Here is a 25,956-nt window from a genome sequence, read left to right as displayed (position 1 = left end):
AGTTCTTGAGCTTTTTTGGGGCATTTTGTCGCGCGTTCCCATACATAGATATTCGGGAACGCGCGACAATGTGTGCTCGTCTGTCTCTGTACGGGCGTTTACAATCACACATACAATCGCGCATACAGAGCGCTCGTTTCAGAACGCTCAGGTGTGAACCCAGGGTTAGCACTGCTGTCTTGCAGCCCTCCAGTGTCGGCAAATCTGCAGCATTTTAAAGTACCAGCAAAGTAGATTTTTAGAAATCTCATCCACATGCTGTGAACAAAAAAAAAAAATCTGCTGTGCAAATTGAGCTTCCGTGCAGATTTCTGAAATTGGAAGTGTGTTCTGAAATCTACACACATTTCCAGCTTCACATTCATTGTAGTAACCCAACCATTACTACCCTTCAGTCCCAGCTGTAGCCGTCCGTTATTCATTGCTGTTTTGTCATCGGTATAGGTACGTACATTTTACGTTCTCACTATAGTGTCAATTAACAAAACAACATTTTTACTAAAGCTGTTGGTTTGCAGCTCCCTCTAGTGCTCACTGTGAGCAAGGACAGTTTCTTCGATCTACTTCTTCCCATGCATTGTGTATACATTATTCGTTTTGGGCTTAGTGTATGCAACATAAAGATTTTAATTAACAAATGTACCTAACTAGGTGTACTCTCCAGGACATTGCTACCAGTAGGGATGAGCGAACTTCATATTTTCAAGTTCAGGTTAGGGTATATGCTGAATTGTGTTATCGATTCCGTTACCACGGACCATAATACAATTCTATGACGGAATGCATAACGGAATTCCTTTAGAGGCATTCCGTTATTCATACTGTCATAATAGAAGTCTATGGCCTGCATAACGGATCCGTCCGGTTTTTGTTATGATGGAGTCCTCTCCTGCCTAACGGAAACCGGACGGATCCGTTATGCAGGCCATAGACTTCTATTATGACAGAATGCCTCTATGCATTCAGTCATAGAATTGTGTTATGGTCCATGGTAACGCAATTCAGCATATACCCCCAACACAAACTTCAAAATATGAAGTTCGCTCATTCCTAGCTACCAGGGATGTATGTGGCGAGATTCATGGACATGATTATGTAGGAGGCATTTGGATACGAAATTCTTAAAATTTCACATGAATGATCACATTCAGCCAGTGCCTTATGTATCAGCACATAACTAGGCCATGTACTTAAAACCAGTACAAACACTGCATGGAGAAAAGTATTGCGAAACTCCTCCTTCATTTATTCACTTCCAATCTCCACAGGAGTATATAATACAGTACCCTTACGCTGTGTTCAGACCTGAGCATTTGCGATGGAGCGCTCTGTATGCGCGATTGTACGGGCGTTTGCAATCGCGCATACAGAGACAAGCGAACGCCCATTGTCGCGCGTTTACGCTGAAGTCTATGTACGGGAATGCACGACAAGACGCCCCAAAGAAGCTCATGTACTTCTTGGGGCGTCGGGCGTTTTACAGCGCGATCGTACGCGCTGTAAAACGCTCAGGTGAGAACCATTCCCATAGGGAATCATTGGTTCTTGCCTGTTGAGCGTTTTACAGCACGTAGGAACGCGCTGTAAAACGCTCCGGTGTGAACCCAGCCTTAGGCTTCTTTCACACTAGCGTTAATATTTTCCGGTATTGAGATCAGTCATAGGGTCTTAATACCGGAAAAAAACTCTTTCGTTTTTGTCCCCATTTATTGTCAATGGGGACAAAACTGAACTGAACAGAACGGAATGCTCCAAAACGCATTCCGTTCTCATACTTGAGAGAGAACCACAGCATGCTGCGGTTTGCTTTGTGTCCTAGGATGCGGAGAACAAAGTATCCATCATGACCATCAATGCAAGCCAATGGGGACGGATCCGTTTTCTCTGACAATAGAAAACTGATTTGACCCCCATTGACTTTCAATGGAGTTTATGACGGATCCGTCTTGGCAATGTTAAAGATAATACAACCGGATCCGTTCATAACGGATACAGATGGTTCTATTGTCAGTATCGGAAGCATTTTTGCTGAGCCCTGCCGGATCCAGAAAAAACACTAGTGTGAAAGTAGCCTAAGAAATATGTGACAAAAGGTCTAGAGTTCAATGAATTCCAACGTGGTTCTGTAATAGGATGCCACTGTTATAACAAATTAGGTAGGAAAATATACGGTAAGTGGTGCTGTTTCGGGGGTTGGTCCGGAGGCAGCAAGGCGGCACCAAGGAGCAGAAGTGTTTACAAAGTATGAAGCGTTATAAGTTTTATGAAGTTAAAATAGGCATATTTGGATCATATCCAAAGTAGCACTGTTTTAAATCAATAATTAAAAACATACATCAGCGTCATTCATATTGCCATTGATGGCAGTATTAGATTGATAGAAATGGCTATAGTAAAGGACTTACTTTACTGGGGAGGGAAGTAAGTCCTTTACCATTGGACTTTTAGGGCCTAAGGCTGCCACTAGGATCAGAGGGTGTCGGGCCTCCCCTTCCAGATCTTGAATAGCCTTGCTTAAACCTCTCTGGGTAGAGGTCCCTTAGCAGCCCAGAACCCACCTGGTGGTACATGGCTTGCTGCCTGACTCTGTGGAGGCAGAGGCCTATAGGTGGGTTATATGATGGCTTGGGTTCAATCATTGGGTTCATCCTCCTCCTTCCTACCCTATAAGTGGCCGTGCCAGTACCTCTTATGCGGAGGTCTTCTGGCTTGCTCCTAACACTGATGAAGTGGGTAATGCAGCTGGTGGTTACCTCACTATGGGTTTATGGAGCTTAGATCTGCTGTTCCTTAACCCTGCCTCTGTGCATGTGGAGTTCAGCAGGATCGCGCCTCAGTGCGCCTGAAAAAGTCAGCAGCTGGAATGGGGCCTTTTCTCCTCTCCTTACCAACGCTCTGTATGCAGGTGTTGGCAGAAGCTGCGTGACAATATTGGTGCTTGCTTTGGCGGCACATACTCCAAGTAAGGCTGGTTTCACACGGGCGTTGCGGGAAAAGATGCGGGTGCGTTGCGGGAACATGCACGATTTTTCCACACTAGTGCAAAACAATGTAATGGTGATGGATCATGTGATGAGCGCAGTGAAGCCATCACAGTTCTTTTTCCTGTGCACAGCAAAGATGAAGACAGAAGAGAAGCCGGGCTGCGTGAACAAGTGGATTAAGGCGAGTTAAAAAAAAATGTTTAACCCCTCCAGCCCTATTGTACTATGCATTCTGTATTAAGATTGCTATTATTTTCCCTTATAACCATGTTAGAAGGGAAAATAATGATACGGTCCCCATCCCGATCGTCTCCTCGCAACGGTGCGTGAAAATCGCACCGCATCCGCACTTGCTTGCGGATGCTTGCGATTTTCACTCAGCCCCATTCACTTCTATGGAGCATGCGTTGACGTGATAAACGCACAATATAGAGCATGCTGCGATTTTCATGCAACGCACAAGTGATGCGTGAAAATCACAGCTCATGTACACAGCCTCATCGAAATCAATGGGTCCGGATTCAGTGAGGGTGCAATGCGTTCACCTGACGCATTGCACCCGCGTGGAAATCTCGACCGCGTGAAAGGGGCCTAAACCTGGCAAACTACTTGTCAGGTAAGTAAACCAGACATGTTCAACCCAACTGGATTGCCTCAACAGTTCTAATTACTTTAATTAAGAAGCCGTGTGGGGATCTAAATGGGAACTCAAACGATAGTAGCATCACCTGTTCAAGGACTGAAATGTGGAGTTAAAATTTTTAGGCTGCATTAAATTAACAAGGTCGTAGACTGCTTCTGACCTTGAAGCAATGCGGGCAGGTGGCTTCTCGGTTGGCCTGGTTTCGTCGGGAGGGTACTTCTTCCTCGAGTTGATAACAACACCTCCTGATACTGGATCCCAAGCTTGTCCTGCATCGGTATGAAGTTCATGGTGCAGTTTGGTTACCTCACCGTTGATGTCCATGCCTGCCGTGTGCCAGTGCGGTCAGCTTGGCTCTGTTTCTTACATATACCTTGTAGACATCCGGAGTTAGTTGTTTATCAGATTATAACAATTAAGCTCTTGGGAATGAACTGCAATGGGGGTCTAGGGTGAATTTTTACTCAGTGTAGTGGTTATATATGATGTTATAATATTGGTTTCATCTGGTTTTAGAGCGAGTTGCTTTTAAGCAATGTTACTTACCATATAGACTAGGCTTAGAGGTAAAGGGCATCCTTTTTATGGCAGAGTCTAAAGTCTGTAAACAGAGGTAGGTCTGTTGATCAAGGATGCAGATAGAGACATTTCAGAGATACGACTGGGTTCACAAATTCTGTCATCAAGATTTAGTTTTCTGGCAGAATCAAAAAGTTTCTGTCTTAGGTTTGTTCCTGATTCTATGAAATGGTATTTTTATCCAATGATAAATATGTGAGATATGTTGTCCTTAGACTTGGTAGCCTCCTAAATTATATTTGGTACGTTTTCTGTTGTGCTGTCATGCGGGATGAACTGAAAAATAGGAATTAGACTTACGACGAGGTGACTGTTTTATTGGTACCATTTTGTGGGACTTACGCCTTTTTGATCACTTGGTGTTACACTTTGTGATGTAACGGGCTGTGGAGTCGGTAGATAAATACTCCGACTCCTCAGTTTTTTGTACTTCCGACTCCGACTCCTCTGTATTTAATATGCGAATGTATTTTATACATTCCTTGAAGGAAAGAAAGAAGTTCTTCTAAGCTCTTCTAGCACAGAGAGGTAGTTGGGCAGAAGCTGCTGCCTTCTCCTTTGTGTGCTGATCTTCTGCTGAAGATAGGGCAGTGGGAGGCTCCAGGAAGGGGCATTTATTTTAAAACATGTTTTCCCTAGAAGAATCCCATAGTCATGTTTAAAGTTTAAGATAACATTCTGAGTTTACACGTTTTATAGCCTTAGCTGAATGACAGCAGTTTTTCCAATGATTTACAGCAGGGATGTCAAACCCGTGGCCCTCCAGCTGTTGCAAAACTACAACTCCCATCATGCCTGGGCATACTACAGCTATCAGGGAATGATGGGAGTTATAGTTTTGCAACATCTGGAGGGCCATGAGTTTGACATCCATGGTTTACAGCTTCAGTCTTGAACTATTGACCCTCCATTCCCTTCACTTATACAAGTGTCTCTAGTCCTGCAAAACACATATTTACTTAATCCCTTATCAGTGAGAGGCTAGGTTAACCATGGGCATTGTGTTCCCTGTAACATCAGAACACAACACAATGGAAAGTATATGTATTGCCACTCCTAATTGTGCATTGCGTGCCATATAGTGAAGCATATGAAAAGCATGCTTCTTCACATCACTGAACGCGTTTGTTTTGCGGTTACGTGAGGCACTGCATGCATTGGCCTTTATTCTTACAGTAGAGAAGTCATTAATTAGAACGGTTTATGAATTCGGACATTTAAACTTGCTTTTTTATTTTTTTTATTCCAATTTAAATTTAGTAGGAGTCGGAGTCGGTTCATTTTTTGCCGACTCCGACTCCAGGTACCCAAAATTGACTCCGACTCCGACTCCACAGCCCTGGATGTAAGGTGACAAAAATGGCTTTTTTGACAGTTTTCATTTTATTTTTATTTTTACTTAATTGGGGATTTTTTAAACTTTAAAAAATAAATACTTTTTTTATTTTAAACTTTGCATTCCCCATAAGGTCATACAAGACCTCTGGGGGACATTTAACTTCACTTTTTTTTTTTTTTTTTTTTATTCTCCTGTAACTGTGTCTGACATAGTAGCTGACAGCTCCTGCACGCCCATGATCACCAGTACAGGGAGCGCATAGCACTTCCTGATCTGTATACACAACGCTCCTTCTCTCTGGGGTGCCCTGCTGTAACTGACAGCGGGCAACCCGCTCTGCAGCTGCACGATTAGCGTGCAGCTGCCATCTCTGAATGGACGTTCTAAAACGTCCATTCAGAGATAAACAACCGCCCATAGGACGTTTATACTATATGGGCGGTCATGATGTAGTTAATATAAAAATTTAAATCAACTAAAATAAAATTTCCCTAAAATAAAAAAAATACCTAAACAATAAAAAAATATTTATCCCATATGGCAAATGGAGTAACAGAAACAATATCAAAATGGCTGATTCGCCATTTTTTTTCATCACTTCTCTTACCCAAAAATTTTTATAAAATGGTATTAGTAAAAATTGCAGAATTGTACTACCAAAAATGAGCCCCACACAGCTCAGTAGACATAACTATAAAAAAAGGGGGACGTGGCTTGACAGCTAAGCAAGATGGCCGCATGAACTTTTCACTCTTGCACAAAGCAACTCCCATAGCGCGGTACCCTCTCTTTTAATGCTTAAATCTGTCAAACTATGCCCAAAGCCTCTTTAAGATGCCTAGAGGCAAGAGAGCCCACGCCAAGCAGGGCAGGCTGGACTTTTATTTCGGCAGGCCCGGCGGAGCCTTCATCACTGCCACAGTCTTCTGAGGCAGCACCCAGATCCTCTCTGCTGTTACAGCGCAATGCCTCTCAGCTTGTGAATAGCACAACTCGCTCACCTCAAGTCCCCATGTACCAAGCCAGGAGCTCAGCGAGCAGTGGATCTGCCGGGTCGTCTGCCTCCTCAGACCTCACGAGGGCGCGGGCGCCATCTTCCCTCCATACGAAGAGCCCAGAGAAGCGGAGTCCAAGACTTAAGTCCGCCGCATCAGTGGTGAGCTCTGAGAACCCAGCTACTCACCCGATTTCCTCCTTATTACAGAGGTTCCCCACCTCTGAACAACCTGCATCAGGCAGTCTCTTGAAGGAAATGTTAATATCCTTCAGCGCGGCCCTCCACAATGATTTCTCTTCCCTACTAGTCCCTCTCCAATCCTCCATTACAGGCCTAGACACCAGAGTTCTACATGTGGAGACTAAAATGGGTGAGTTTGCTACATCTCATAATTAATTGATATAAAACCAAGAAGAAATGTCGACAGAAATTGACTGCATAAAGGCCAAGCTGAACGAACTAGAGGATCGCTCTAGGCTAAATAACATCAAGTTTTGGGGGATTCTGGAGGACATTGGGCCCTCTGACCTTATGGATTATCTGAAGACCCTTATGCAGAAACTTTTGCCCTCCTGTGCTGCTCAAGATTTGATCATCGACCGAGCACAAAGGATTCCCAGACCCCGACATCTACCGGAGACCACTCCCAAGGTCACTCTGGCCCGGATTCACTTTTTCTAGACCAAAAAAGCCGTTCTGTTGGCAGCCTGTCAGCTATCAGAGATGCCGGCACCTTATCAGTCCGTGAAATTGTATACAGACCTGTCGGTTGCCACATTGCAACAGAGGCGTCTTCTGGCTCCTGTTACTATTACCCTAAGAGAACATAAAATTGCATACAAGTGGGGCTTCCGTGTAAATCTTTTGCTCACTCATAATAGTAAACATTGTAGTATTGCCTTCGTGGATGAAGGCCGTCGCCTGTTGAGTTCGTGGAATATGTCCCTACTATCTACAGAAGAGATCCATCAATCTCCTCTGCAGCATCTGATTTCTGAGTGGCACTCGGTCAGTGCCAAGATGGGTACCAAACACTGATTTTAGCCTTTTTTTGTGTGCTTTGGCGTCTAACTTTTTAGTGCTTGGCACCAATCGGGACTTTCTCCCCCTTGAAGTCCTTGGTCTGGATTATACACCTTTTTATAGGTGACTATTTCACTCCGGTTTGAGCTTTTGTTTTGTTTTAACTTTGCCTTTTAATGTTTTGTACCTGCTTTCACTATAATGTCTCGGATGATTGTACATTGTGGGGGAGGAGACTACTACTTAGTAGAGTTGTTGCGATACCAAATTTTTTATTAGATTTCGATACCATAAAAAAGTATTGCAATACTCAATACCATTTGATACAAAGCAAAAAAAAAAAAAACACCAAAAAAGCCACGTGCATTCCACATTTCATACTTTCATTTATTTTTATTTTTTACTTAATAACTATTCCCCCCCCCCCCCTTAGGGGCTAGAACCTGGGATCTTTAAATCCCTTGTCCTATTCACCCTGATAGATCTCTATTAGGGTAAATAGGACCTCACACTCTCCCTGCTGCCCTGTGCATAGTGCACACAGCAGAAGAGAGCTGACCATGGCAGCCTGGGCTTCAGTAGCATCCTGGCTGCCATGGTAACCGAATCGGAGCCCCAGGATTACACTGCTGGGGCTCTGATCAGAAGCTGCCACTAATGAGGGGGGGAGGGGGGGGGGGGGGGGGAGGCCACTGCCACCAATGATTTTAATACTGGGGGGGTTGAGGGGGGCGGGCTCACTGTGACATTCTGCGCTGCGATTTGACAGTGCTACAGCCAGGGAGAAGGAACGCCCAGGAGAGAAGCTGATGTCTCCTGCCCATTGCTCCGATAGTAGCAATTCGCAAACGGAGCAGGAGACAGTAATGGGGGCACAGCCGGCGAACGTAGCGGCGCCCAGGAATAATAGTAAGTGCAGGGACATCCCTGGGCGCTGCTCTATGTAGCCTGATAACTTAAAGTTCGGGCCCATTCAAAATCCTCCTATCATTGGTGGTGCAGTGCGCATGCCCCTCTCTCCTCATTGGTGGCAGCAGCGGCATGGGGGGAGGGAGACACTGCTTCCTTCTCCCCTGTGCTGCTGAGGGAACATGAGCATGCTCAGAGCAGCGTGCTCATATTCTGTGATACTAGACTGCGCAGCCCAGTATTGAAAAAAATGGAAATACTGGCAAATCAAATCCACTCCCTTAGGACACAACTCGGGGAATGCCTCCTTTTTCACCTATGAGAAAAACTTGAGATTCATTAAAGCACGATATTACTCTCAAGACAATAAAGCTGGGCAACTGCTTGCCCGCCGCCTAAAAATGCAAGCGGCAAAATCCAGAATTCCCCATCTTACACACCTTACTAACGGTAGCAAGATCTGTGACCCAAAGGTTACGGCTGGTCAGTTTGTAGAGTACTATTCAGCAGTATATAACTTCCAGGATTCTCCCGAAATACAGGTAGAACCTCCTTCAGCTATTTGCACTTATTTAGAGAACCTGAACCTTCCGCTCCTGTCTTCTCAACAGACTTGCTTTCCTGTCCCATCACTGAAATAGAAATTGCTAAAACAAAATCCTCCCTTCCCCTTCATAAGTCCCTGGACCCCGATGGCCTATCTAATCTATATTGCAAAACTTTCTGGGACCAACTTTTACCCCACTTACTACCGGTATATAATAGGGCATTTCAGAAAGGGTCGTTTCCAAGCGAGATGTTAGCGGCTACCTTAGTCGCTCTACCAAATCCTGGCAAACCCCCGGATAGACCCCAGAATTTTAGACCCATATCTCTTTTGAATACAGATTTAAAAGTATACGCTAAGATTCTCGCAACTAGTCAAACATCTTACCCTTCTTAATAGACGTGGGCCAGATGGGTTTTGTTAAAGGAAGGCAAATCACAGACAATACTAGTCGGGCCTTGAATCAGGTTGACTTTATTAATCGTGGGGGTGATGGGGCTCTGTTGGTGACTCTTGATGCTGAGAAGGCGTTTGACCGCCTAAATTGTTCATTCGCCTTCTTGGTGCTGGAAACAATGGGCATTGGGGGGCCTTTATAACTGCTATATTGGTATCTGATATTACTGTAGGGGAAAGCTTGGGATCTAGTGATCACCAGTCAGTGTGGTTTATTATAAGTACAATGATTGACTCACACCACACAAAAACAAAATTTTCAGATTTTAGAATAACTGACTGTTCCAAAATTAGATTAGTGGTATACGAGTCCCTATCAGATTGGAACTGTTTCAATGGAGTCCAGGAGAAATGGGACTACTTAAAAGTGGCACTATTGAAGGCAACAGAAAATTGCATTAGGCTTGTCAGTAAAAGCAAAACAAGGAAGAGAACACTGTGGTACTCAGCAGAAGTGGAAGGAAACTAAAACAAGGAATTTCCAAATTAAAAACAAAAGAAGGAAGGTACTGTCACGGAAGGTGTACAGGAAACAAGACAATGCAAAATGAATATATGACTCACTGGATCCAAAACTAAGGAACAAAAAGGAGACCCCTGCATAAGACCTGGCACTCTCCCTGACTGCTCAGCCTATGCGAACACCCCAATGGTGGATGATCGCATAGCCTCGTACCTCGACTATATAACACCTGAACACCCTACAATAGTGAGGGGACATGACCAGCGGCTCCCTAAACTAGACACGGAGGGAGTCAGGGTCACCTGGGATCCAGCAAACAGAAATCACAAATGAATGTACAACACTTATCTTGTAGAAGACTGGGAAATAGGATCAGCATGCACACACACTCCAGGAAGTTGTATAAACCGCACACTAATGCATTATGGGGAGGAATTTAAAGGGATGCAATCAGTCCAACTACATGACAGCTGAGAGAGGCTAACGAGATGAGGAACTGAAAACCAAAACAAAGAAAGCTCAAGGAGGAGGTTCTGAAAGGCATCTGTCAGAGCTTCTCAGATGTCTGGTTGTGACAGGTACATTGAAGAAGATAAAGAACTAGCTGACTGCCTAAATGAATACTTCTGTTCAGTTTTTACAAAGGAAAAGGACCTCAGTTAGGAAGGAAGACTAATGAATCTGTTGATGCATGTGTCTTTACAGAGGAAGAGGTTCTAAGTCAGCTGTCTAAAATTAATACAAATAAGTCACAGGGGCCTGATGGGATACACCCAAAGCTATTAAAACAGGCATCCTCAAACTGCGCCCTCCAGCTGTTGTAAAACTACAACTCCCACAATGCCCTGCTGTAGGCTGATACCTGTAAGCTGTTCGGGCCTGTTCGGGCATGCTGGGAGTTGTAGTTTTGCAACAGCTGGAGGGCCGCAGTTTGAGGATGCCTGTATTAAAAGAGCTCAGCGGTGAACTAGCAACACCATTAACAGATTTATTTAACCAATCACTGGTAACAGGAGTCGTCCCAGAAGATTGGAAATTAGCTAATGTTGTGCCCATTCACAAGAAAGGTAGTAGGGAGGAATCGGGCAACTATAGGCCAGTAAGCCTGACATCAATAGTGGGGAAATTAATGGAAACCATACTCAAGGAGATGATTGTGGAACATCTGAAATACCATGGATTGAAAGATGAAAAACAGCATGGGTTTACTTCAGGGAGATCATGTCAAACTAATCTTATTGATTTTTTTTTTTTATGATTGGGTGACTAAAATAATAGAAGGCGGGGGTGCAGTAGACATCGCTTATCTAGACTTTAGTAAGGCTTTTGATACTGTACCACATAGAAGGCTTATCAATAAATTGCAGTCTTTGGGCTTGGACTCCCATATTGAATGGATTAGGTAGTGGCTGAGGGACAGACAACAGAGGGTTGTAGTCAATGGAGTATATTCAGACCATGGTCTTGTTACCAGTGGGGTACCTCAGGGATCTGTTCTGGGACCCATATTGTTTAATATCTTTATCAGCGAAATTGCAGAAGGCCTCGATGGTAAGGTGTGTCTTTTTGCTGATAACACAAAGATTTGTAACAGGGTTGATGTTCCTGGGAGGGATACACCAAATGGAAAAGGATTTAGGAAAACTACAGGAATGGTCAAAAATTGCCAAATAAAATTTAATGTTGATAAGTGCAAGATAATGCACCTGGGGCGTAAAAACCCAAGAGCAGAATATAAAATCAGTGATACAGTCCTAACCTCAGTATCTGAGGAAAGGGATTTAGGGGTCCTTATTTCAGAAAACTTAAAGGTAGGCAGACAATGTCATAGAGCAGCAGGAAATGCTAGCAGAATTCTTGGGTGTATAGGGAGATGCATTACCAGTAGAGAGAGGGAGGTGCTCATGCCGCTCTACAGAGCACTAGTGAGACCTCATTTGGAGTATTGTGCGCAGTACTGGAGACCATATCTCCAGAAGGATATTGATACTTTGGAGAGAGTTCAGAGAAGAGCTACTAAACTAGTACATGGGTTGCAGGATAAAACTTACCAGGAAAGATTAAAGGACCTTAACATGGATAACTTGGAAGAAAGACGAGACAGAGGGGATATGATAGAAACGTTTAAATACATAAAGGGAATCAACAAGGTAAAAGAGGAGAGAATATTTAAAAGAAGAAAAACTGCTACAAGAGGACATAGTTTTAAATTAGAGGGGCAAATACAGTGAAGGAGTTTAAGCATGCATGGGATAGGCATAAGGCCATCCTTCATATAAGATGGGGCCGAGGGCTATTCATAGTATTCGGTATATTGGGCTAGATGGGCCAAATGGTTCTTATCTGCCGACGCATTCTATGTTTCTCTACGGGCTCTATATTCTAGGCCTTCAGCGACAGTGTTTGTAAATGGAGCCTTGTCATCGCTATTCCCCTTAACGAATGGCACCCGACAGGGATGCCCTCTTTCGCCCCTGATTTTATCCTAGCTATTGAACACCTTGCTCAGGCAATCAGACTCCATCCAGATATCACCGGTATCCATATAGGGAACAAACAGCACTGCATATCCCTATATGAAGATGATGTACTTTTGACACTCTCAGCCTTACCGGTAGCTCCCTCCCTCATCAAAGAATATGGCCGCTTATCATACTACAAGGTCAATTAGACCAAATCTTAAGTCCTTTCATTGAACATCCTAGACAATCTACTGCATTCTCTAAAAGGAGACTTCCTTTTTGATTTAGAGACAAGATAGCATACAATACTTAGGAATCGCCATTCCATCGGCAATGTTCTGACTGTTTAGGACAGTCCCTATTAAAGTCCCCAATCACTTCTTTAGGAAAACACAGGGCTTACTTAATCATTTTGTGTAGTCGAAGAACAAACTCCGGATTGCTGCAGGCATCCTAACTAAAGCTAAAATCAGGGGAGGGCTCGGTCTTCCAAATTTGTTGAATTATTTTTTGGCCACCCAGATTCAGGTGCTTAGAAAATGGTGGACGCTAGATGCCCATACCCCTTGGGTGCAAATTGAATCTTCACTTGCTCCCACTAAACATCTCAAAAACTCTCCTTATCAATTGTATTAGTGTTTCTCAACTCAAATTGCCTCCCCTACCAGCTATGTTACTGCCCTCAGTCCATCACTGGTGCACATTCCATCAAAAGAGCAAGCACCAATCCTTCTTTGTTGGATGTGTCCCCACTACAGCTGGTGGAATTACACCTACCAGGCTCGGACCTAGTCCATTGGCGCTCTTTGGGTATCCGACTTAGCCAATTAGATAAGGAAGGTAAACTCAAGCCCTTCGCTGATCTCCAATTGGAGTTTGGGATACCTAGAGGAGATTTCTTTAAATACCTGCAGAAACTGCACCTTTTACAATCCAAATCTCCACACCAGGTGGTTGCCAATAAAGAGATTTTTGAGCTTTGGGACACCCCGACACAGCCCAGTACTAAATTTGGGCATTAGACCATTGTATATGGCTCTAAATCAACCTTTTCTAAAACCACTCCATTCCTGGCATGGGACAAGGAACTACAGGGGAATATCCCTGAAGTAGACTGGATAGCAACATTTAAATTTCTCACTGTAACCTTCCGCATCACCTCTCTATATGACGCTACTATCAAGACATGCTTAAAATGGTATTATACTCCTAACAAGCTTAGCATGATTTACCCTGGTGCCTCGCATCTTTCCTGGCACGGATGTGAGCATAGAGGTACCTTACTACATGTGCTACGGTCATGCACATTAGTACTACAGGTATGGACAGAGATATTTGAGTTGGCATCCAGTTTTTGTGGTATGACTATTGAAAAATCCCCATATAGGGCTCTCTTCTTTATAGGCATGCATACCATACTGGCTCGTAGCAGAGTCCCAGTGGCTCATCTCTTTATGGCAACAAAATTGGCAATCACCAGGTGTTTGAAATCCACCACCATCCCTAAGGTAGCTAAAATTTTATAGCTAGAGTACACAACTACTGTATGTACAGTTGCAAGAAAAAGTATGTGAACCCTTTGGAATTATATAGATTTCTGCACACATTGGTCATAAATTGTGATCTGATCTTCATCTAAGTCACAACAATAGACAATCACAGTCAACTTAAACTAATAACACACACAGAATTAAATGTTACCATGTTTTTATTGAACACACCATGTAAACATTCACAGTGTAGGTGGAAAAAGTATGTGAACCCCTAGACTAATGACATCTCCAAGAGCTAATTGGAGTGAGGTGTCAGCCAACTGGAGTCCAATCAATGAGATGAGATTGGAGGTGTTGGTTACAGCTGCCCTGCCCTATAAAAAACACACACCAGTTCTGGGTTTGCTTTTCACAAGAAGCATTGCCTTATGTGAATGATGCCTTGCACAAAAGAGCTCTCAGAAGATCTACGACTAAGAATTGTGGACTTGCATAAAGCTGGAAAGGGTTATAAAAGTATCTCCAAAAGCCTTGCTGTTTCAGTCCACGATAAGACAAATTGTCTATAAATGGAGAAAGTTCAGCACTGATGCTACTCTCCCTAGGAGTGTCCATCCTGTAAAGATGACTGCAAGAGCACAGCGCAGACTGCTCAATGAGGTGAAGAAGAATCCTAGAGTGTCTGTGGCATATGCTAACATCCCTGTTAGCTAATCTATGATACGTAAAACACTAAACAAGAATGGATTTCATGGGAGGATACCACAGAGGAAGCCACTGCTGTCCAAGCCACTGCTGTCCAAAAATAACATTACTGCACGTTTACAGTTTGCACAAGAGCACCTGGATGTTCCACAGCAGTACTGGCAAAATATTCTGTGGACAGATGAAACCAAAGTTGAGTTGTTTGGAAGAAACACACAACACTATGTGTGGACAAAAAGAGGCACAGCAACATCAAAACCTCATCCCAACTGTGAAGTATGGTGGTGGGGGCATCATGGTTTGGGGCTGCTTTGCTGCATCAGGGCCTGGGCGGATTGCTATCATCGAAGGGAAAAATGAATTCCCAAGTTTATCAAGACATTTTGCAGGAGAACTTAAGGCCATCTGCCCACCAGCTGAAGCTCACCAGAAGATGGGTGTTGCAACAGGATAACGACCCAAAGCATAGAAGTAAAACAACAACAGAGTGGCTTAAACAGAAGAAAATACGCCTTCTGGAGTGGCCCAGTCAGAGTCCGGACCTCAACCCGATTTGAGATGCTGTGGCATGACCTCAAGAAAGCGATTCACACCAGACATCCCAAGAATATTGCTGAACTGAAACAGTTCTGTAAAGAGGAATGGTCAAGAATTACTCCTGACCGTTGTGCACATCTGATCTGCAACTACAGGAAATGTTTGGTTGAAGTTATTGCTGCCAAAGCAGGTTCAACCAGTTATTAAATCCAAGGGTTCACGTACTTTTTCCACCTGCACTGTGAATGTTTACATGGTGTGTTCAATAAAAACATGGTAACACTGTAATTCTTTGTGTGTTATTAGTTTAAGCAGGCTGTGATTGTCTATTGTTGTGACTTAGATGAAGATCAGATCACATTTTATGACCAATTTGTGCAGAAATCCATATGATTACAAAGGGTTCACATACTTTTTTTTGCAACTATATGAGAAAATTATGGCTTACAGGGAAAATAATATGGATAAGTTTGTACGCCATTGGGAAACCTATCGGCCATGTCCCCGAACACGACTCGCCTACAGAGACTGTCTAAAAGCATCTGAGACTATTGTTTTATGCTGTTTTATCTGGTTACATTTTAATTTGTTACTTAAGTATAATGTACCGCTTAATTGTATCATCATCTGTGCCTACCTGCATATTGTTCCCTTACTTTGTGAAGCATAACAGATGGGGTGTGTTTTATAACTGTTTGATATATTCTGTAAAATCTCAATAAAAAGATGAAATATAAAAAGTTATGGGGGTCAGAATATGGCAATGTAAAAAAAAGTAATTTTTTTTTTTTCCAGTTATTAAATTGTCAGTATGAAAACACAGTAAAACCTACACATGTTATACTGACCCAGAGAATAAAGGGCACAGGTCAGTTTTTCTGCATGGAGAACACTGTAGGGACAAAAACTGTGGTGGAATTGCGTTTTTTCTTTTCTAATTCCTCCCCATTTGTATTTTTATTTTATTTTTATTTTTTACCGCTTCCCACTACATTGTATGCCATATTAAATGGTGGTATTAGAAAGTACAACTTGTCCTGCAAAAATGTAAGTCCTCCTATGGCTATGTGAACAGAAAAATAAAAAAGTTATGACTCTGGGAAGATGGGGAAGACAAATGAAAATTGAAAAAAAGGGAACCTGTCACCGGGATTTTGGGTATAGAGCTGAGGACATGGGTTGCTAGATGGCCGCTAGCACATCCGCAATACCCAGTCCCCATATCTCTGTGCTTTTATTGTGTAAAAAAAAATAAAAAATTGATACATATGCAAATTAACCTGAGATGAGTCCTGTCCCTGACTCATCTCACATACAGGACTCATCTCAGGTTAATTTTTTTTTTTTACATAATAAAAGCACACAGAGCTGTGGGGACTATGTATTGCGGATGTGCTAGCGGCCCATCTCCTCAGCTCTATACACAAAATCCCAGTGACAGGTTTCCTTTAAGGAAAGCATTTTGGTAGCAAAAATAGTGAAACTGTTTTTAAAATGTATCATTTTTCAAAGTAATATGCGAATTTGGTGCGCATATAGGGGTGATTTATCAAACTGGTGTAATAGAAGTGGTGGGAGAGGTGACAGATTCTTTAAAACTGCAGCCGTAATAAGTTTCACAAGTTTTTGTATATTGCTGCTATAACATGATATCCACAAGTATCTAGTCTGCTGTAAGACCTTCTGCTGTCACACTAGATGTACGGCTGTCTGACCACAGCCAAATCTTCTGGCCCCAATCAGGTGTAGATTAATGGGGTCATTTATCAAACTGGTGTAAAGTAGAACTGACTTAGTTGCCCATAGCAACCAATCAGATTCTACCTTTCATTTTCCAAAGGAGCTGTCAAAAATGAAAGGTGGAATCTGATTGGTTGTTATGGGCAACTAAGCCAGTTCTACTTTACACTAGTTTGATAAATAACCCCAATAGTAAATGTGTGCCCCAGTGAATATACTTTTCAGCTAACTTCTTTAGAAAATGTGGCATTGTTAATAATATTAGTTCTTTTTCCTTTGCAGAAGTCTCAGTTTGTGCAGTTTGCTGATGTGTTTCCTCTCAAAGACTTTGGTTTCAAGCCTGATCCATACCAGTATTTACAGGCAGTGGGGTGGATAGAGCTGGTGGCTGGGATACTCCTGGCTTTTGGTCCTCAGATTCTTCAAGAGATTAGTAACCTTGTGCTTTGTATTATCATGATTGGTAAGGCTGATTTATTTTGCTTACGTGTTTTTCTAAGCTGTTAATGTGTCTGGTACATTAGCGCTTTCATAAGTTGCCTGCTTTCTGTATTTCTTGACTGTAATTTGTGTTCTATCCGTTTATCTCCAAATAGCCTACAAACATTAAGAAACTTCACTAAGTTTTATATTATTTTCTTACCTATTTTGTTAGTAGTAAATGGTCATATGGTGAAACCTATGTTTATTAATGGTTAAGATTTGTGGGTTTTCTTCCACACTCCAAAGGCATACTGATAGGAAATTTAGATTGTAAGTCTGACTGGGCGCACTGAGTGATGATATAATGTCTGTAAAGCTCTGTGGAATATGTAAGCGCTGTATAAGTGACTAAAATAAATATATCATAATTACCCCATGTATAAAATAAAATATCGAACAAACTGTAGCTATTGTGCTAAATTCTTATATACTAATAAGGCAAGTACCTCTAGTGACAAGAGGTTCTAACAGAATATCTTTTCTTTGACTCCTATATTAAAGACCTATCCTGTCTGGTGGGAGTTTGACACCCAGCAACTATGCTGATCAGCCGTTTGAAGCAGCCATGGCGCTCCAGTGAGTGCTGCAGACGCCTCACTGTTAAACCAAGCACAGCGCTGAATATTGTATAGTTGCCGTGTTTGGTATTGCAGCTCAAGTCCATTCACTTGAATGGGACTGAGCAACAAATAGGCCATGTGAGCGATAAAAGTTATGTTACTGGCCTAGGAAGAGACAGCAGCACACACTGAACAAGTGCAGCCTCTTCTAACAGTTGGTCGGTGGGGGTGTCAAGAGTTGGACTCCCACTGGTCAGATATTGAATGACCTATCCTGAGAATAGGTCATCAATATATGAATCCTGGAAAACACCTTTAACAAAATAAGGCTATTCTAAGGCCTCATGCACACGACAGTTTTTTTTCACGGTCCGCAAAAACGGGGTCCGTGGGTCCGTGATCCGTGACCGTTTTTTCGTCCGTGGGTCTTCCTTGATTTTTGGAGGATCCACGGACATGAAAAAAAAGTCGTTTTGGTGTCCGCCTGGCCGTGCGGAGCCAAACGGATCCGTCCTGAATTACAATGCAAGTCAATGGGGACGGATCCGTTTGATGTTGACACAATATGGTGCCATTTCAAACGGATCCGTCCCCATTGACTTTCAATGTAAAGTCTGGAGTTCTTTTATACCATCGGATTGGAGTTTTCTCCAATCCGATGGTATATTTTAACTTGAAGCGTCCCCATCACCATGGGAACGCCTCTATGTTAGAATATACTGTCGGATATGAGCTACTTCGTGAACCTCAGATCCGACAGTATATTCTAACACAGAGGCGTTCCCATGGTGATGGGGACGCTTCTAGTTAGAATACACTGCAAACTTTGTACAAGACTGCCCCCTGCTGCCTGGCAGCACCCGATCTCTTACTGGGGGATATGATAGCACAATTAACCCCTTTAGGTGCGGCACCTAAAGGGGTTAATTGTACTATCATATTCCCCTGTAAGAGATCAGGGCTGCCAGGCAGCAGGGGGCAGCCCCCCCCCTCCCCAGTTTGAATATCGTTGGTGGCACAGTGTGCCCCCACCATCGCCCCCCCCCTTCCCTCCCTCTATTGTATTAAATCGTTGGTGGCACAGTGTGCCAACCACCATCGCCACCCCCCCCCCCCCTCCTCCTTCTATAGCAGTAACATTGGTGGCAGTGTGCGGTCTCAACAGTAGAAGATTCATACTTACCTGCTTGCTGCTGCGATGTCTGTGTCCGGCCGGGAGCTCCTCCTACTGGTAAGTGAAAGGTCTGTGCGGCGCATTGCTAAAGAACTGTCACTTACCAGTAGGAGGAGCTCCCGGCCGTTCACAGACATCGTAGCAGCAAGCAGGTAAAGTATGAATCTTCTACTGTTGAGACCGCACACTGCCACCAATGTTACTGCTATAGAGGGAGGGGGGGGGGGGGCGATGGTGGTTGGCACACTGTGCCACCAACGATTTAATACAATAGAGGGAGGGAGGGGGGCCGATGGTGGTTGGCACACTGTGCCACCAACGATTTAATACAATAGAGGGAGGGAGGGGGGGGGCGATGGTGGGGGCACACTGTGCCACCAACGATATTCAAACTGGGGAGGGGGGGGGGTCTGCCCCCTGCTGCCTGGCAGCCCTGATCTCTTACAGGGGAATATGATAGTACAATTAACCCCTTTAGGTGCCGCACCTGAAGGGGTTAATTGTGCTATCATATCCCCCTGTAAGAGATCGGGTGCTGCCAGGCAGCAGGGGGCAGTCTTGTACAAAGTTTGCAGTGTATTCTAACTAGAAGCGTCCCCATCACCATGGGAACGCTTCTGTGTTAGAATATACTGTCGGAAATGAGTTTTCACGAAGTGAAAACTTAGATCAGAAAAAGCTTTTATGCAGAAGGATCTTCGGATCCGTCTGTATGAAAGCAACCTACGGCCACGGATCACGGACACGGATGCCAATCTTGTGTGCATCCGTGTTCTTTCACGGACCCATTGACTTGAATGAGTCCGTGAACCGTTGTCCGTCAAAAAAATAGGACAGGTCATATTTTTTTGACGTACAGGATACACGGATCACGGCCTCGGCTGCAAAACGGTGCATTTTCCGATTTTTTTTTTTTCCACGGACCCATTGAAAGTCAATGGGTCCGCGAAAAAAAACGGAAAACGGCACAACGGCCACGGATGCACACAACGGTCGTGTGCATGAGGCCTTACACTGTTGTCAGAGGCTTCATTTTCAGCAGATTCGATGGAATATTGCAGTGCTTATCTTAATGTCAAAATAAGACACCACATTTGGACCCATATGACGATTAGTTTTAAAAGTAGCACTACCAAGTATACAGGAGATTACAGCACTACATACAGTTGTGTTCACAATAATAGCAGTCAGACATCACTAACCTGATCAATCACTGTTTTTGGTAGAAATTATATTTTTACATGGCAAATAATTTAATAGCAGGTGCAGTAGAGTAATAGAAACAATTTTTTTAGAGGAACAACACAAACTTGATATATTTCTCTTCATGTTTTGATTTGGAATAAAATGTGTTGTGTTCCCAATGCATTTGTGTGTATCTAAATAAAAGCTATTAGAAGGATTTTGAGCTTTATTCACTTTTTTAAACATACTGTTATTATTTTTAACACAACTGTACCTATTGCTCCCAGGAATATCTACTAATGACTTTTAGATGTTCTCTTTCCTCATCTTCTCCATATAGCTCTGCTCTGCAAAGTTTGCCCGACAGATATCTTAGGTTCCTCACTTTTTGTTATCCTTCCCACTAGGGGTGGGCGATATGGCCTAAAATCTATATTGCAATATAATTTTAAGCATGTGCGATATGCGATATATATTGCGATATATTGTTTCCTATATGGGGGGGTGTTTAAACTTTTTTTTTTTTTTTTTACTTTTTATTTATTAACTATTGGCCTCCTTAAGGGCTAGAACTCTTGTCATATTCACCCTAATAGAGCTCTATTAGGGTGAATAGGACTTTACACTCTCTCCCTGCTGCCCTGTGCTTTGGGCACACAACAGCAGGGAGCTGACCATGGCGCCAGCCTCTCCTGTGCCCTCCCAGCCTCTGATCTGCCTCCCCCCCCCCCCCAGCCTCTGATCTGCCTCCCTTCCCCCCCCCAGCCTCTGATCTGCCTCCCTTCCCCCCCCCCAGCCTCTGATCTGCCTCCCTTCCCCCCCAGCCTCTGATCTGCCCCCTCTGGTAACGCAAACCCCCCCTCCCCAGTATTAATCATTGGTGGCAGTGGCCACAGGGTCCCCCCCCCCCCATCATTGGTGGCAGTTTGCCGGTCGCTCCTTCTCATAGGTCTGTGCGGCGCATTGCTAATGCTGTAAGCATTAGCAATCCGCCGCACAGACAGAAGGAGTGACCGGCGGCCACAGCGCACGTGAGTATAATGCGCTGCTCTCTGCTCACTAACATACCATGGCAGCCAGGACTTCAGTAGCGTGACTCCTGGCTGCCATGGTAACCGATCGGAGCCCCAGCATTACACTGCTGGGGCTCCGATCGGAACTGCAAACTACCACCAATGATGGGGGGGGGGGGGGAGTAGGGGGACCCTGTGGGATATGGCCGGCACATTCATTGGTGGCGCAGTGGCCACAGTCCCTCCCCTCCTCCTCCTACTCTGTCCTCATTGGTGTTCAGCGGCAGCCGCGCACAGTGGGGAGGGAGGGAGGGACTCCCTCCTCCTCCTCCCTCCGCTGTGCCGGCCGGCTCAGGAGAAAATGATCATATCGAGGTCCGGCGATATAGGCGAAAATCCATATCGTGGCCCAAATTCATATCGTATATCGCCTATACCGCCCACCCCTACTTCCCACCTCCTGAGCACAGACTCCCCATCCTGGTGCCCCTAGTGTCATCCTGCTTCTCCTCCCAATACTATACCTCCAAATGTTATATTGCAGAAACAGTCACTCTAAAATACTAGTACCATACAGATAGTGTACACTTTTAATAATTGTTGTCACACAGTGCCCTCAAAAATAATAGTGCCACAAACATAGTGTCCTCCAAAAATAATTGTGTAAGGGTCCACTCTCACGTCCGTAGAATGGGTCCGGATCCTTTCCGCAACGTTGCTGAACAAATCGGACTCCTTCATTCTCTATGGGGCTGGAAGAGATGCGGCGAACACACAGTGTGCTATCCGCATTTCCGGAGCACGGCCCCGATCTTCCGGTCCACGGCTCCCGAAAATATGTTGTTAGATGCTAGGGCAGTCTTGCATACCCCCTCACCCTGCAGTGCGCACCCTCTAGGGTACGTGTACTGCAGGGTGAAAATAAATAAATAATTATACTAGTATATAGGCTAGGGCTGAAACGATTATTCGAATAACTCGATTAAATCGAGTCAAAAAATTCATCGATGCAGTTTCCCTGCATCGAGGAATCGTTCAGATCACGTGATCACGGAGCGGGAGTGAAATTAAGCGTCTCGCTCACCGCTTCCGTGTCCTCCGGAGCCAGAGAGGCAGGACTGAGCGGCCGGCACAGCTGAGGGAGGAGGAGGGAGTCTCCCTCCCCACTGTGCGCGGCTGCCGCTGAAGACCAAGGAGGAGGAGAGGAGGGGAGGCACTGTGGCCACTGCACCACCAATGAATGTGCCGGCCATATCCCACAGGGTCCCCCCCCCCCCCCCATCATTGGTGGCAGTGTCAGTTCCGATCGGAGCCCCAGCAGTGTAATGCTGGGGCTCCGATCGGTTACCATGGGAGCCAGGACGCTGCTTAAGTCCTGGCTGCCATGGTATGTTAGTAGTGAGCAGAGAGCAGCGCATTATACTCACGTGCGCTGTGGCCGGCGGTCGCTCCTTCTCATAGGTCTGTGCGGCGCATTGCTAATGCTGTAAGCATTAGCAATCCGCCGCACAGACAGAAGGAGCGACCGGCGGCCACAGCGCACGTGAGTATAATGCGCTGCTCACTACTAACATACCATGGCAGCCAGGGCTTCAGTAGCGTGACTCCTGGCTGCCATGGTAACCGATCGGAGCCCCAGCATTACACTGCTGGGGCTCCGATCGGAACTGACACTGCCACCAATGATGGGGGGGGGGGGGAGAACCCTGTGGCCACTGCCACCAATGATTAATACTGGGGAGGGGGGGTTGCGTTACCAGAGGGGGCATATCAGAGGCTGGGGGGAGGCAGATCAGAGGCTGGGGGGGATAGGCTGGGGGAGGGGGGGGAGGCAGATCAGAGGCTGGGGGGGAGCCAGATCAGAGGCGGGGGCAAGCAGATCAGAGGCTGGGGGCAAGCAGATCAGAGGCTGGGGGGAGGCAGATGGAGAGTGGTTAATGGAGGCTGCAAGCACCACCTTGGCATGTATAAAGTTATTGGTTTAGAGAGGGGTTAATGAAGGCACCTCCAAGGTGCTTTCATTAACCTCTTCAGACCAATAACTTTATACATGCCTAATGCCAAGGTGCTTCCATTAACCCCTCCAAACCCAATGGGCATGTATAAAGTTATTGGTTTGGAGGGGTTAATAGAAGCACCTTGGCATTAGGCATGTATAAAGTTATTAACCCCTTCAAACCAATAACTTTATACATGCCTAATTACGTACGTTATTTTAAGTAGCTTTTTCTTATTAGATTACTCGATGAATCGAGAAATATAATCGATAGAATACTCGATTACAAAAATATTCGTTTACTGCAGCCCTAATATAGGCTTTGTCATGTTTTGGGTGAAAATCTTCTTTACCATCAGTTTCTGTACTGAATTTATAAATTTTTTTTTTTTTAGGTGCCATTTACACTCTACTAGTACTGAATGAACCAATTGCCATGTGTGCTCCAGCCACTGTTTCTCTGGGGCTTCTCTTGCTGCTTAAAATTCGTGGACATGGCCAAAAATCCAAATCAAAGGCTGAGTAAGAAGCATCAGATGTCATGTGGACCAGCGTTGGACCAGTCACCTTTCAGAACCAAAATTTGTGTCGTGTTGCAGGGGCTGTTACAATAGATTCTACTATCGCGTAGACTCTATTGTAGTTGGCTCTGCAGACTGTTTTATTCACCCAGCCTTTCGTACCTGCCATGTTTTAATATCTTACCAGTGATAAACAGTATATCTCAGGTTTTAGATTTTGGATAAGAAAATGTCTGTCATGCCCATTTATTAGTCCTCAGGGCACTTGAGACCAGTTATCTCACTATAAAGAGTAATCTCTTTTTCATTAATAAATATTTTTTCAACAGATAGTGTGTACAGTATGTTGGATGCGATGTCTGATACAAGATTTTGGTGCAGTATACAGTATTTTGGTGTGTTTTGAGGGCAAAGTGAAAACCTAAACATTAGGGATCAACCGATATTGATTTATTTTTTTCAGAGCCGATACCGCTAACCGCTGAACTTTCAGGCCGATATCCGATAACTTATACCGATTATTCTGTGCAGTTTTCATTTTTGAAAAAAAATAAAAATTTCAGTTACGGCGTTCGCCACCTAGGATTTTTTTATTTTAATAGTTTGGACTTTTCGGACGTGGCAATATGTGAAATGTTTATTTATTGTTTATATACACTGAACAAAAATATAAACACTTTCGGTTTTGCTCCCATTTTGCATGAGCTGAACTCAAAGATCTGAAACATTTTCTACATACACCTAAGACCCATTACTCTCAAATATTCTTCACAAATCTGTCTAAATCTGTTTTAGTGAGCACTTCTCCTTTGCCGAGATAAACCATACCACTTCACAGTTGTGGCATGAATATTGCACAGGTGTGCCTTAGATTGCCCACAATAAAGGACACTCAGAAATGTGCACAGTTTTGCTTAAGTGTGTGTGTGTGGTGTGGCCACCATTTGCCTCACTCAGTTCAACACATCTCCTTCGCATAGAGTTGATCAGGTTGTTGACTGTGGCCTGTGGAATGTTGGTCCACTCCTCTTTAATAGCTGTGCGAAGTTGCAGAATTTTGGCAGGAACTGAAACACGCTGTCCTATACACCGATCCAGAGCATTCCAAACATGCTCAATGGGTGACCTGTCCGGTGAGTATGCTGGCCATGTAATTACTGGGATGTTTTCATCTTCCAGGAATTGTGTTCAGATCATTGCAATATGGGGCCGTGCATGATCATGCTGCAACATGAGGTGATGGTTGTGGATGAATGGCACAACAATGGGCCTCGGGATCTCGTCACAGTATCTCTGTGCATTCAAAATGCCAATGCTGTCTGCCATCTGCTCTGAACAGTGAAAACCAGGACTCATCCGTGAACAGAACGCCTCTCCAATGTGCCAGACGCCATCGAATGTGAGCATTTGCCCACTCAAGTCGGTTACGACGACTAACTGCAGTGAGGTCCAGACCCCGATGAGGAAGACAGAAAATGAAAAACAAAAAAATATAGTGGCAATTCTGGAGGAGCTGCTCAGCCCATGACACTGTGGAGTGTCTTTTATTAGGGGAGCAGCCCGACCGCATGTGGACCGCAGTAATCGACTAACCCCAGCAAAATATGCATACAATGGAGGATATCTGCGCGGTCCACATGCACCACAAGAGCAAACTACACAGAATGTAGCAATCGTATGAAACACACAGAGAGAATGCACCAAAACAGATATAACACTGACTATGCTGGCAAGACATAAATACAGGTATTAAAAGCTGAGACTTTTGCCAATATGTTCCAGTCATGGAGATATCGGAGCCCATCATGCACCACGTCACGGTTCTCAGCATGGCAAGGGGTCCTAACCGCTGCTCTAACTATGGTGTGAACACGGTCTGGAGGTGATATAATTCAGCTCACAGCCAAGCTCCCCATAATTGCCCAGCATGAATACTGCGGTTGTACAATGTGGATGAAGCCAGGCCGTGAGCCAGAATTGCCACTATATTTTTTTGTTTTTCATTTTCTGCCTTGCTAGATTTGAGTGTGTTTGCCTTTACTTGGCATTCTAACACTCTTTTGCACCTGGTAACCTCCATCACATGGTCTGGTGTGGGTGTGGCTCGCAGCCTGGCTTCATTCACATTGCACAACCGCAGCATTCAT

General features: G+C 44.3%; 1 protein-coding gene across 1 annotated transcript in view; it reads left to right on the top strand.

Moving 5' to 3' along the window:
- The window catches only part of TMEM35B (transmembrane protein 35B), a 29,849-nt gene extending 5,710 nt beyond the window's left edge, over positions 1-24,139 (top strand). Inside the window, exons 2-3 of the mRNA XM_044286721.1 lie at positions 17,160-17,340; positions 23,684-24,139. Of these exons, the coding sequence (XP_044142656.1) occupies positions 17,160-17,340; positions 23,684-23,814 (312 nt within the window). The 3' untranslated portion in view covers positions 23,815-24,139. The remainder of the gene's footprint in view (positions 1-17,159; positions 17,341-23,683) is intronic.
- The last annotated feature ends 1,817 nt before the right edge of the window (positions 24,140-25,956 follow it).

This window comes from Bufo gargarizans, chromosome 3 (assembly GCF_014858855.1).
Source record: "Bufo gargarizans isolate SCDJY-AF-19 chromosome 3, ASM1485885v1, whole genome shotgun sequence".
In the NCBI taxonomy this organism is placed as follows: Eukaryota; Metazoa; Chordata; class Amphibia; order Anura; family Bufonidae; genus Bufo; species Bufo gargarizans.
This window is presented reverse-complemented; position numbering and strand designations above follow the sequence as displayed.